The following is a 13,938-nucleotide window of genomic DNA, read 5'->3' as shown; positions in this document are numbered from 1 at the left end:
AAACAAAGAAAGTGCTGGGGAAATGCAAAGTCATTTGAGAGAATCAAGGAATGATTAATTGTGTCACAACAACTTCGATAAATGTACTTATCTTGAATCCCTACCTCATGCCCYCTGTCTTGCACAGGACATGATTCACTGTCTGCTTCTGAGAATGACCCAGACTCATCGCTGGAGTTTGTTCCATAGGATGGCTCACATTTAATCTGGGCTCGGACCGGGTTGTACAATCCATCCCCCACCACGCCGGGCTCCTGGTGCTCGGGCGCCAGGAATCGGGGGCCTTGGGAGCAAGGGGAAGAGGAGAGCTCGCAAAGACGCAGGCTGCAGGGAGAGCCGCCGCTGCCGTCCTCTGCGTACGAGTAGGAAGAGCACGAGCTGGAGGTCCTGGTTCTKGTTTCCAGAGGAGGAGAGCGAGGGCAAACTTTAATTGGCACCGGACAGCTGGTGTTCGGCCGCATCCTTCCCGGCAAGTGATCAGCTGTCAGTCCGCTGTGCGAGTAGGTCTGAGAGCTGGGGAGAGACTGGCTACCGCCAGCCCACAGACCCTTTGGAACAGTCTCAGTGAGGTCTTTGTCCAAGCTGCTCACACCGGAATACGAATGCACCGAAGTGTTTACTTGGTCACAAGCGTTTGAAGAGAATATAACACTCCTCCTGTCCAGTTCCCCTTCTTGCTTACAGAGAGTTTCAAAGCCGGGCCCCCTGAGCGGYGATCCCACTGTGAAGTTGGAAGCATCTTTCTGCATGGCATGGGACTGTCCATAGTTCCCTGTGAAAGGGACATAATCAGTTTTGTGGTCACCCTGAGTTGTCCCTTTTTCAAAAGGGCATGCTGGACTCCTGCCAAAGTGCTGTTGGGAAGTGCTGGGGAAGCCAACCAAATCTACGCTTTTTGTTCTGTTGAAGAAAGACCGCAAACAAGAAGGAGAAGACCCGCTTTTTGGCCGGTCAACACAAGTGGGGCTTGGCTGTTTCCTGTCCATTTCAACATCCCCTTCTTTATCCCTGATGTCAGGTTCATCTCCAGACAGGCAAAGTGTGATGCTTTCTTCATCGTTCTCTTCATTCTGAGGCTCACTTTTTATCTGCCCCATAGCAAGTCCTGATTTGAGGCCATTTCCAGAGCTCTCTTCACTGAATGTGCTTGCAAAACCTGAGGTACTGATGTGTGATGTGTTGTAGACATTCTTGGTACAAGCAAGCTGGTATTTCTTGTATCTGGGGTACCGTGTTACTGCATCTTTATCCAAATTGTCCTTGCTATCTCTCAGCATGTCAGAGTCAGGCAGCATCCCTTCRCCTTTGTCTGCTCCAGCAACAGTGGTTTCAAAATTGAAGGGCTCTTGGTGCATCCTCTCCCTCGGGCAAGATATTTTTGATGTCTCCGATTCCATCGTCTCCTCCTCGTCTCCATCGGAGTTCTCCTCATCGTGCATGCGCTGACAGGTGGTATCTTTTTTGCACAGGAACAGGCCATCTTCATTGTTCAGCAGCTGTGTCTGAAGGAAGCTGAAGCAGGAGTCCTCCAGGTTGTGCATGCGCAGGAATTCAGCGCAGTGGATGACCTCCTGGATGTTTTCTCTGCTGAGTAACAGTTTAGCAGTGTAGGCAAACTGTAACAATGGACCAAATCCCCTGACAGTGACCTGCAAAAAGAGAGAGGGAAATTGCCAGCGTTACCATCAGCTCCTGCTATCATCCCAAATCCTTCATCATGGGGTTAGATAACCTAATAGATCTGGCACTCAGAAATAAAAACGGCTCAGCACCAGCAATGATGTTACATGCAGTAACTAGCATTACTCCCTTTAGGTTGCTCCTGTGCATCACTGTACAGGTTGTACTGAGCAYTACTTTCCCCAACTATCTTGAAGACCTATGAGCCTGTCTGCCCTGACAAAAGACTGACAAAACCAGCCTGGTGTGGACACTGCTAAGTTTTAGATGGACCTCATTTGAGCTATGCTACAGCACCCTACCATGAAAGCACCAATGCAATTTTGATTCTTCTGCCCTGACGGAAGGTCTAATGAACAGAGGTTTCAAGCTTAAGACACCACTTAAATCCAAAAACTGATTTGGGAAGGAAACACTTAGTATTACAGCAAAATGCAACAGAAAGCATCTTTCTGTCTCTTTCAAAAACAAACAATTTCCTTTTTTTCCTTCTCAAAGTTTTTTACAAGCCATTGGTGAATACATAATAGAAAAGCACTGACTGCATAGCTTGTCTCCATCCCATGGAGATTATTCTCCTCATACTGTTCCTGATTTTAGTGAGCCTGAGGTACAGCTAAACAGTAAAGAAATTCATATTTGTAGTTCAAATGATGCAAATTATGCTGAGTCCCACCTCAGTAGTTAATTTTCCACTATATTCTTTGTAGAAAGAGTAAACACTGGTTCTCCAAACAGTGATCTCCAATCAACTGCTCCAGGTCTGAGTTATGCAGTGCTACTCATCCTGTTTTCTTATCCTACCATTAATGTTTTACACACTTTCCTCCCATCCCATCCCATCCCCATTTTTTACAGTGGTATCTTTACAAACAGCTATCAAATAAGTTGCTAAGCCACACGGTAAACTATAACTATTGTCTATTTTTGACAAAAATGTACTGCCACTAACTTCTATTACATTTTTGCTCCCAATTGGCATGAAACACTCTATTCTTCATAAAGCAGCATGAGGCTGCTTCAGAACCAGAACTCATCATCAGGGATTAAGGTTTCTACCCAAGAAAATTCAGTGTTTTGGCTACAAGGTTGAGATTTGGAAGATTACCACTCAATTTCCCATTGCACCAACCAGCTACTACATGACCCTGGTAAATCATGTCAGCCTCCATTCACCGAGACAYCCTCTTGCCTTTCTTGCAAGTAGCACTCATTTGTCTGAGTTCCCTGTGCTTTGCATATCAGGGACAGGCCTCTGGMTGGGATTCAACACAGCCAACACCTGCATGCCTGTGTGAAGTTGGGATGCATGGCCTGCAATCTCCTTCTGGATGCAGCTGTCTCTGGTAGGCATCCCCAGCTCAGTTTCTTCTTTTAAAACAAACAAGACCAGGAAGCACTGCTGTCTCCTTTTTTTGCAAAATGGCCTAAAGACAGAAGGAGAACCTAGAAAGCAGGAGACTAGGTGCCTTCTCCAGGCTGTGGGGATTGAAACTCCCATCTCCTCAGAAGGGTATATTTGGGATGGTATGGGATACCCTGAATGTGAGTTGCTTTTTACTGTTCTTCCAATTGAATTAATGCCACCGAGCAAAGAAGTTGCTCAAGAGGCTGGTGAGCCATCAGACCATGAATTTGAGATGGTCTAATTCGTGATTAGTGTGTATCTGAGTGAATAATGTGGTTCATCTCAATGAAAAGCCTATAAAATCCCTATACTGCCTCAGGACCAGTGGCAGAGGTCACAGATTTTTATAGAAAATTCCAACTTCCAGAAAAAAGCCTTTGTTATTCATAGATCTGTACTTATGATGGTGGACTACGAAGACACTACAGATTTTGATGSAGAAAAAATATTTAAAAACACCTCTAAAATTGCTCCCAATAGCTATTCCATCCATAATGTTACTGCTCTATCTGCTATTTTAAGAAGCTGTGCATTTCCATGCACATACTTACACACTWGCTACACGTTCCTGTTTTACAATACGCCTCTGGTAGGGAATTGCCAAGATTTACAGCTGGCTATTAAACCAATCTCCGCTTTATCAGTGTTACACTTTCTGCCTATTTGTTAGATTATCAGCTCACTAAAGGCCTATCTGCATTTTATCTATGCAGCATGATTAACAAAATTGCTCGGGAACTTAATGAGCTACTCGCAGGCTGATGGTAAGATCTTCAGTGTGGGGGTTTACGTATTGCTGCATATCTTGTAAGCTCCGCAGCAGCGTGGGTCTGCAGGGACTCGGGGCACAAAACCACTCTCCTGGCAGTGGTGTCACTTGGCCACTAGGTGGAAYGGCTGGAAAGCAAATTAAAATCATTTTCCGCGCTGGGCCAGGGTTTCACCTGCCTGTCTGCCGCCCCCGCACAGGCACTCTGCACAGCCTCGGGCTGACTCACACAACCCCACAGCAAGGCTGTCTCCCACGCTGACACAGGCTTTTGCTCCAAGGAAATCACCACGATAACAAACAGCAGCAAGGCAGCTGTTAGAGCTGCTCCGTGCTGGAGGTATCGGAAGTGGAGCCTGTGCCATGGGCTCCCCACCATGCCCAGCAGATGCCTGATGTGAAGGATGATGAAAACTCCAAGCAAACGTGTGCCTTGACTTCCTTAGGAGGTATTACCCAGTGACACAACCTTCACTCTCACAATCTTCAGATCCAAAGGGGGAAAGTTGCTTTTCAAGCACCCGGCGCTTGTCATTGCCCTCAGGCAGAAATCTCTCAAGTGCCAATTCTTGAAACTGCACAAACAATAACTTTGGAAACAAACGGGTGCAAAGCTTGCTGCCAAGYGTGAAAGCCAGCGCAAACTCTGCCGCCTGAAGCTGTCTAAATATTGATTCGGCTCCCGTGGCAGGTTCCCTGCCTCGGCCCCACCAGTTTTGGGACCGCTTGCATTTGATGCATTCTGGCAGGAAGGCTGGAATCGAGCCGCTGGAGCGTGACTATGAACACCGCACGTTGGGAAAGAAAAGGCTTTGAAGCTGCGTGCACTACCATCACACAGGCATTTCTCTAGGAAGAGATAAAGACAGTMTTTTAAAATTATTTGATCTGACTGATGCATCCCAGTGAAAAAAGTTAGTTAGAAAACAAGTTGATCTACATTTGCAGAAGGAAAGAGATAATTTCTCTGATATGACAGTCTTCATTTACATGTGGTGAGTAAGACCTTTGTTGGATGGGTAAAACCCATGCTAGCAACAACCCCAAAGTCTTTTTTTCCTCATTGAAAATAAGATGTCCAAGAATTGTTTGCTTTTAAACTTTATTTTCTGTGTAAATGAATGCTTAAGCAAGCAGGTCAGTTTGTGGAAACCTCCACTGGGCACCCTGTCCAAGTTCATATGCCAAGTCACTACTTCTCTGCCTTTCAATCCTTTGCCTTATTCCAATTTCTACTGTTTGAATGGAATTGACTGTCTATTAGAAAACAGGCAGAGAAAACAAAAAACAATAAAAGAAAAAAAAAGATAAAAGGAWAAAAGAGACATATAAAATACCAATGCCCACACAGAGACAAAAGCAAAGGAAGGATGCTGGCTTCTTGGAGGCTTGATTTCTTTCCCTTATGTTTCAAGGCAGGGTAGGAGAGGACTTCTCCTGTGTACTTGCAGCATGTGGAACAATCACCAAGATTATGGATAAAGCATTTTTTGTCTTGCTTTTGTCCCCAGCTGGGACATTATGTATGCGTTAAAACCCATCTAGTGCACAGAGGACACAGGTACTGCAGCTCTGCTCAAGGTGCTGGGAACATCTCCTTGCTCTACAACAATCCAAGAAACCAAGTGCAGCTTCTGCTTCTGGTATGCTGCCACAGGTACCATGTGCTCAGTGTGCAGTAGGGAGGTCTGTGACAATTCAGCACCATGGCAATAACCAGCCTGACCACTGCTAAGGTAAAAGAAAACTTCTCCTGCCCTTTATCTGCCTCTTGTCTTTCAGACTGAGCTAGCTGAGCTGGGAGATGTGTTTTGTGTAGCCATGCCCTTGTGTGTTTGTGATACTGAAGAACAGGCTGGAAACAATGCAATCATATGATCATCAAGAGATGTTAATCAGCATTAGCCATATTGAATTTACCAGCAAAATACAGACAGCAGCCCTGCAGAAAATAAGCACGCAAAGTCTATTTTAGTTCAGTCCGACATTGCTTTTCTCCTTACAGAGTCCTGGGGAGTACAATGCTCTGGTTAGCCCTAATTGATTTAAGTGACCAGACTTCCACTACTTCCTCTGGGAGATCATTGCCAGACTCTACTTAAAACCTCCCTGCGAGGAAATATTTCCCTTATTTTCCTCCATCATCTCTCATTATATTTCCTTGATGCATTCCGGGTAATGCTTTTTCCTTTTGCAGAAATAGTTGTATTGTTGTTAGACTCTCTGCCTTCCCTTTTTTGGTTGGCCATTAATAAAAAACTGGCTAATTCAAGGAAAAGAATATTGATCACGGTCACATGGGAGAATAGGAARCTGAGAAGACACCAGTGAGAAATGCTAGTAAAGGAGGCAGTGTTACAGATGCAAACAGAGCATTTTTAGCAAAACATTCTTCTAGTGCTGAGCCCGTACTATTCTAAAATTAGGAGAGTTATTTCGCTTCCACAYTGGGAACACCGTCTTTTCGTAAGGGACTTCTAGGTCAGAAATTCTATTTTAAATGTAGCTGTACACACACAGGCACCGTGGGAGACACAGCACTGTGGGTGAACTCCCTCTGGCACCCCATTGTATCCTTGTTCTCCATGAGGGCTGATCAGGCACRCTGTGGGGCCTCCGTGCTGTTCCCAAGACATGGGACGTGGCCTCGGAGCACATGCACAGGGCTGACATTTCTGCGGATGGGCCGGACTCGCTGTGCGCCGCACAGTTCATCAGTGCACGCTCATTAGCGAGCTGCCCAGACTTCCAGATGTCTCAAAATCCCAGACAAATAGACAAAATCCTCCAATTCTGCACAGACAGTATTTCTTACGGGGGGTGGGAGGGAAGGTTATTTCCAAGGGAAACATGGATGTCTGGTAACCCCGCTCGGAATGGCATCTGCATGAAAAGCTGCATCTGGAGCGGGGAAGGTCAACCCCTGCAAAATGCCAGCAAAGTCTGACTTCAATTTAAAGAGGGGAAAAGTGATTAAGGGCAAGAAAAGATCACTGTAAACATGTAGGAATGTAAAACTTGGCAAGACAATATCTAAAATGGAGCAAGGGAATGTTTACAGTAATCTGACGCAAACTAACATCAAGAACAGAGAACTGTCTAGTTTGCTATGGGGCGCTATTGGCATTTGCAGCAAGAGGAGAAGAAATGAAAATGTAGRAATTTTTTTCCTGACTCTTAACCTAACAGTCAATTCAGAGTGTTCTTGGAAGGTTTTCCAGGGAAGATGATTGATACTTTATGTCGGAGTACTACAAAGGAAAACCAGCAAAGAAAAACTTTGTTCTGGTGAGCTGGGCTATAATTTAGTCAACTTTTCCAGGGCTAATTTCTGTGTTAATGAGGGCACAGGCCAAATGATCTGCTAGAAAAGTGCAATAAAGTTCAATAGCAAATGCATATGCAATTGTTCCTTTTCAAATAAAGCATACCTGGGGAATATGCAAAGAACAAGCYCATTGGTGGCTGCATGAGAGGGCAGAGCCCTCTCCTCCCCTCAGGGGTACAATGAAATGGGCAGAACACTAGTTGCTAAATCCTAGTGAACTGGGGGTAATTTAGGTGGTGAGACCTTCAGACCCACTGAGAATGCACAAGCCTTGACAGAGCAGTGGAGGTGCATGTTATTATCTTTGCATTTGAGCAGACTTGTTAAAACTCAATAGGAGCACTGATAGGTTTGTTGTGAAGCATGCAAGCTGCTTGTATGTTTATGGCTTATATTCTTAGTGTTTTGATTTTCAGGTTAAATTCATCATCAGGCACCTAAAAAACAGTTAGAAGCCCCTCATCTCCAATTTCCAAACATCGATTCAATTATTAAGCCATTTTGTGGAGAAGGAAGAAAAGAAAATTAAATCAAACCTCACATGTTGAATATCAAATTTCAAGCTAAGTATTATTTAAAACAATTGGGTAGAAACACAGCAGAAATGTAACTGTTTCTTGAAGAACTCCAAATGAGTAAGTTATTCACACACTGTTTCATGGCAGGTCTACTGTGGTACCTGTTTTGCTGACCTTTCAGTGTTGCCACCTCAGTCTAAAGACACGTGTAGACCTCTTTAACCCATCTCAGCTCTGTAGTTGTCTATTATGTCCAAGCATGTAGCCAACAAACTACCAACTTCTCACTCTGCCARCCTGTTCCTAGCACTACAAGTTATATAATCAAACACATGCTAGAAAAATAGGAGATAAGATTAGTGACAGTTAACTGCTGCTATTTTTTTCCCACAGCCTGAAGAAGGTCTCTGGGATTAAATATTAACTCTAATCTTATTTGCTAAAATTAGCACACAGTATATTCATTTTCTTCTACAGCCAAYTGCAAGTATAGCACAGAAGTTATTTTCAGAGTGTAATCTGATAACCAAAATCAGTTCACCAAAGCTGTTATTCCATTAAGAATTAAGAGACTTCCTGGTTATTTACTTGGTTATTTTTACTTGGTGGGATGGTGAAGCCTGGCTCTTTCCTAGCTTGAGCTTATTTGGTTTTGGAAAACTCTCTGAAAGATTTAAGTGTATTACTAGGCTCAAACAGGTCAGACACGTGCAAAACCAATGGTGTTAAGACATCACAGTTTATTCCTATATATGCACACAGGCAGGAATTGTTTTGAAACCATGATCCTTTTACATAAGGTGGGAACATGCAGGAGGCAGGAAAAAAATCAGAAGAGATGATAAACAGAAGAGTACTTTTGTAAGCCAATGCCACACCCTATATTACTGCATTTCCCCTCTTTAAGAGCATTTAAATGTTTTCTCACCAGCAGCTTGCAGATGTATTTCTCTTATCTGCTCATAAGGCTCTGGAGCTCCTAAAATGAGTAATCAGTCTTTAAAATCCCACTTGGGTGAGAAGCATCAGATGCTGGTATTTGTATTATTTGAGTTTTTAAACAACAAAGGAATGTACAAGTTGCTGATGGAGAAGACCAACAAAGAGAGGACTTTGTTTTCACACCAAAAACATTTTTTAAATTAAGCAGATACCCTGCCAGCCCCAGTTTAAGATTCTGCCTCTTCTTGTAGTGCATACAAATTTTGTGCAGGACAGTAACCTGAAGTCCAAGTGACAGTGTGGCCTCTCCCACATTGCATCACACTGCAGGGGTGGGAGGTCATCACACCATCACCATGCATGAACACACACCAGGGGAACAGAGAAACTGGACACACAGCTCCTTTCTTCAGGAGGCCCATTACCGAATTACCAATTTTAAAAGTCCCCCTGGAAAAACTGCCATCTGCAAAGCCACACCATAAGAAGTTTAAGGGGTATCCTTATCCTGTTATCTTTCCAGTGCATCCTCCCCAACAGCCTCTTGAGGCTGTCAGACTGAGAGCTTCAAAAAGATGCTTAACTGCCCTTAGTGGTACTTTTACAAAAGATGTCACATTGGAAATGCTTGTCCAACTTCTAATTGTGTGCTTTCAGAAGAAAAAAATTCTACAAGTGCCCCCTCTCAGTCTTCCCCCCTGAAATTCCAATTGTTGAGTAAACTAATTTACACTAGAAATCCTGAATGTCTGTGTGAGAGAAGAGGGAAGCTAAGTGACGTCTCATTTTCCTCTCTGGCATAATGAACACATCCAGGGGCAGCACGAGCACTTCAAAGAGTCTCCTCCCTTGGYACCTGAAAGGGAAGGAGACCAATATCCCTCAGCACCCGCAGAGCACTCCAATGTGGCAGGTGTGACCGCAGGAGGTGAGACAGGGAGGAAGGAGAAGTCATTCACGCTAGACTCGCCTCGAGGATGGGAAGCAATAATTGCAAACTGTGTCCATCGCTCCGTGAGAAGTGCGTCAGCGCTGACGGCGGGGCAAGCAGCTTGGAATTGATTGCCAAGTGCAAATATGGTGTAAACAGCTGCTGGATCGATGACCATGTTATTGGTTATGTCAGCGTTCGACCGCACATGACTCAKGGGTGGAGTGTAAGAGTTGAGGCACCCACACACTTGGGTCTGTCTGAATCAAATTCACTGTGGATTCGAGAAGCCCCGGGCCCCAGCTMCGGGGCCAAGAATGTCAGAGCAACCAAAGGGGAAGAGAGAACCAGAAGATGTCTAAGAAATTTAAAAAAAATAAACTAGAGTGTAGTAAAAGTAAAAATAATCTCTGATCCAACTGCAATGCTTATTTTAATCCACAACTTCTAGTTTTATTTCCTCTCAGAGTTACTGAAGCCAAATTGAAATTCTTTCAACCTTTCAAAAGTGAGACTGGTTTCAAATCAAAGCAAAGWATTTACTTTTGGAAATCCTGACAGTCTCCCTGCACATTTGCAGCATCTCTGAAAATTCCGAGTGGAAAGCAATTTGTTGAATTTGCCACACCTTTCAGAAAATACTCTATTGAGAAGGAAGGTAGAAATTATCAGGCATAAGTCTCAATACTTTGCTGCAGACACATCTCAGTGCAGGAAACAGCACACATCTTTATCAAACATCAATGAATACACTTGGAAAGCTGAAAGTCTCTCGGACAGGAAGATGCGGTGCTCTTCCATAGCAGGGATGGATTGCCTGCATCACGTCTACTCTAAACATTGGTCACTGCCAGATGTACCCATTGGGCAGCCCTAGTTTTGCCATTCACAGCAGTTTTCTGAGCAGAAGGCGACATCTGCCTGCATGGCTGCTCCTCTGGGCCACGAGAAGCTGGGCAGCTAAGGGAGGCAGGTCTGTGCTGCACCTCCCTCTTCCACCTCACAGCAGCACAACACCTTTGGCAAAACAGCTCTTGGACTGCAGGGGGAAACCTCTTAAACCCATCAGACAAACCTGGCACATGGTACCTGTCACAGGCCTTATTACAAAATCTCACTCAGTAACCTGTTCTGAAGTCAAATACCATTTTATTATTTTTTCCTAACTAATTCTGTGGCTTGAGGTATGTTGTTGATGTCAGAGGTTGTTCAAGGCGCAACAAGAATACAGAAAATTCCAAATTATGGCAAAGAGAGTACCTGCAGGCAAGCCTAGGTGAAAAGGCTTTGGGAGGAGAGCTTTGAGCCTCCTGAGGTGAGACTCTGGGTGAAGGTGTTAAGAAGAAAATTAGAGATGASGATGTTTTAAACAACTGTTTCTCTAAAGGGACAACATGGCCTCAACATTACTGAATCAACAAAGTGCATGTAAAAAACAAGGGCACTAATTAGCAGTTTAAACACTCAGGCATGAACTGGAAGATAAAGCAAAGGGACACATGGCTGTGATATCTGGCTGTTTCAAACACTTTTGTTTTTGCCAGTGACAACGTGCACCTTAAGAAACCTGGAAAACAGTAATGAAGGATGACACAAGAAGGTGGCTCAGCAGAAATGCTGCCTTCTCTCCCTGGATGCCTGTGCAAGCTATGCTGAAAACAGTGGGGAAGAAACAAGCAGAAATGAACAGATTTTAACTAAAAAGCATCATCAGAATTAAAGTGCAAGTGTAATTTAAAATTAAAATTAGTCCCACATTTTTTGCAAAAGGAAAATTAAACTGACCCCAAGATTAAAAAAGAAAGAAAAAAAAATGAGAAAGTGTTAGAAGTGAGGAGGGGTGAGGAAGGAGTGGGAAAGCTTTCACAGAATATAAATTGTGAGAGAGGAGTCTGTGAAAGATCTGTTTAGGTGCATATCATGAGCTAAAGTGGGTAGAAAAAGGGAAAACAAAAGCAGTTTAAGAACTTTTAGAATGAAGAAAGAATGTCTAGAAGCCTCCAAATTACATTAGGAAGTATCAAAATAGGCAGAAAATGAAAATGCATGTAGAAGTTTGTTAATTCATAGGGTGCTTAGAGGAGTGGTTCAGAATTTTGGAAGTGATAATTAATATACAAGTAAACACAACAACACCRAAAATATTACCAAGACTTGTAAATTCACCAACACTCCTCTTTCCCAGGCATGGCAGAATGTATTTATGCACACAAACTATGTAATAGTGCATTAAATACACTGTAATTACTTTATAAAAACAAGGAATACTTCACAGCAAGCCACTTCACTACAAGCCCTACTATCATACTCCACACAGTGTAGGAGAGGAAGAAGCAAGTTCTGTCAGATTCGATTAAAAAAAATACAAGGTTGCACTCTGAGGATGAGCACTAAATCAGAAGACAAAGGGGCTGGAGGAGAGGCAGGCTCAGGAGACAGCGTGGGTAACATCCCATGCAGATCACGGATGCTCTGCCGTGGTTTCCACAGGGCTGATGACACCCGTGTTTCTGGCACTGCCTGTTACCATGTGCTGGCATGGCACAGCAGGTGACATCACTGGCATCCTTACATGGGGGCAGCAGACAGAGCAGCCCAGCAAATACCGCAGCATTTCAAATCCAGAGATGCTCTTGGGAGGGGGATGGAACTGAATGTAAAAGGCTTTACTATCACACCTCATGAGGCAACCAAGCAATTACAGCTATTAACTAGTAGGCTGAAAYCCTATAAAAATGACCCAGCTTCCTACAAGCACCTTATTTTTAAAACAAAACCTGCCAAATGCTGTATTTGTTCCAGTTTTCCTTCTCCTCCCCTGCCTTGCCATTTCATTTCCTGTATTTAGACGAGCAATTTTTCTGCCATCACCTTGTTTTTGTTCTTGCCTGGCTACTGACAGATCTGAGGATTACAGTGGCTTTTGTTGCACTGCTTGGTGTTCACATTTCATCAGTGACGTCTGCTCAGCTCAGCAATGCAGGTTTGCAAGGAGAAGCAGCCACTGCTGAGCTGGCAAAGCTGGTCCCCTCCCATCCTCCAYGAGGAGCAGTTAACTCTTCTCTCGGTGGCCCAAAAGGTTAACGAGGCTCTGTAAATCCCACCAGAAAAAATCGTAGGCATTTGCCTTCTTGCTGAGATTTCATGTCTGCTATGAGCAAAAGGTAAATGGCTCTTTTAGTCCCTAAAGGAGCGCAGGCTCAGCAGGAGYGACCCACAGTAAAGAGGTCAGAGGCAATCAAAGATGGGAAGGTTGGGCAACACCGTCCCAGTGCAGCCACCACCTTGTGCCCAGCTCTGGGCTGTCCCCAAGGAAATTACTTTTCCCTTTCTGCTTCATACAGGATATTTTTAAGATCTACCCAGAAACAGAGGGGTAGAAAGYGCCATCTACCCTGGAAGCCCCAGAAAGACTCTTCACATAGAAAAATTATGGYATTTCCAGCTTGACTTCCTCAGAGGGTGGAAGGTGGGACTTTACAGCTATTTGTGTGTGTGTGTGTGACTACATATGCTCACGTGCACCCACGCATGCTAGTGTGAGAAAAAGACTAGATAACGTGAATGTGTGTGAAAGGGATTGAATTAGCCCCATCTGCTCTGAAAAGATCTTTCTTCCTTGGATTTCTATTACCATCATATCATTGCCACACTGGAGTGATTCTAAAAGGCTACAACTCAGGCAGCCAGCGTCATTACAGCTGCTCAGATTATTAACAGCATAAATAAACTCGCAGAGACACTACTAAGAAAATATTAACTACAATTATCACTGTCTGATAAAATAACGAACAGCTAAGTGTTACTCTGCTGCCTCAATCACCAGTGTGTATTTATGTGTGCTGTGAGCAATGAAAACCAGTTTATGTGCATACTGAAGCACTTGGAATTGGTTCTTGGAATTTTACTTTATTTTACTTACATTTTTCTAAAGATCAAGCAGCACAGGCTGAAGCTCTGTATTCACAGAATTCAGCGTACCCCGCCTCCTTTCCTGCTGCATATAATCCCATTAATTCCAAGTGAACAGCAAGCCATGCCTGTAGCCATGCACACGTCTGTTGGAGGAGGGAGATGGGCAGCGTGCAAGCTACCAGCAGCAACTCTRAAACCTCTTGATGGATTTTTACTCTTGGGTCTCACTGTTTTTTTCCCTGGATGAGGAGCAGGGGCCCACACAATGTCAATGCCATGTTTGCCACATGGATACTCCTTGCCTTCATCTTTCCCACCAGCCTGCACCACTCTGGCTTTGGGAGCTTGTTTTGCCTCCCATTCCACAGTGATAACTCTCCAGTCCTGTCATTTCTTGAGTGCACTGGGGAGCTTTGSCTTGGTTTCTAATTAGTAGAGATTATTAAT

At 44.0% G+C, this 13,938-nt stretch overlaps 1 protein-coding gene across 3 annotated transcripts in view; it reads right to left on the bottom strand.

The window, feature by feature from the left end:
- The window catches only part of BACH2 (BTB domain and CNC homolog 2), a 185,112-nt gene that overhangs the window by 19,404 nt on the left and 151,770 nt on the right, over positions 1 to 13,938 (bottom strand). For all 3 annotated transcript variants that reach the window (XM_057379432.1, XM_057379431.1, XM_057379433.1), the window contains one exon: positions 105 to 1,649. In XM_057379432.1, the coding sequence (XP_057235415.1) occupies positions 105 to 1,649 (1,545 nt within the window). The remainder of the gene's footprint in view (positions 1 to 104; positions 1,650 to 13,938) is intronic.

The sequence above is a fragment of the Malurus melanocephalus genome, unplaced genomic scaffold (assembly GCF_030028575.1).
Source record: "Malurus melanocephalus ecotype Western Australia unplaced genomic scaffold, MMel_1.1 scaffold_405, whole genome shotgun sequence".
Classification (NCBI taxonomy): domain Eukaryota; kingdom Metazoa; phylum Chordata; class Aves; order Passeriformes; family Maluridae; genus Malurus; species Malurus melanocephalus.
This window is presented reverse-complemented; position numbering and strand designations above follow the sequence as displayed.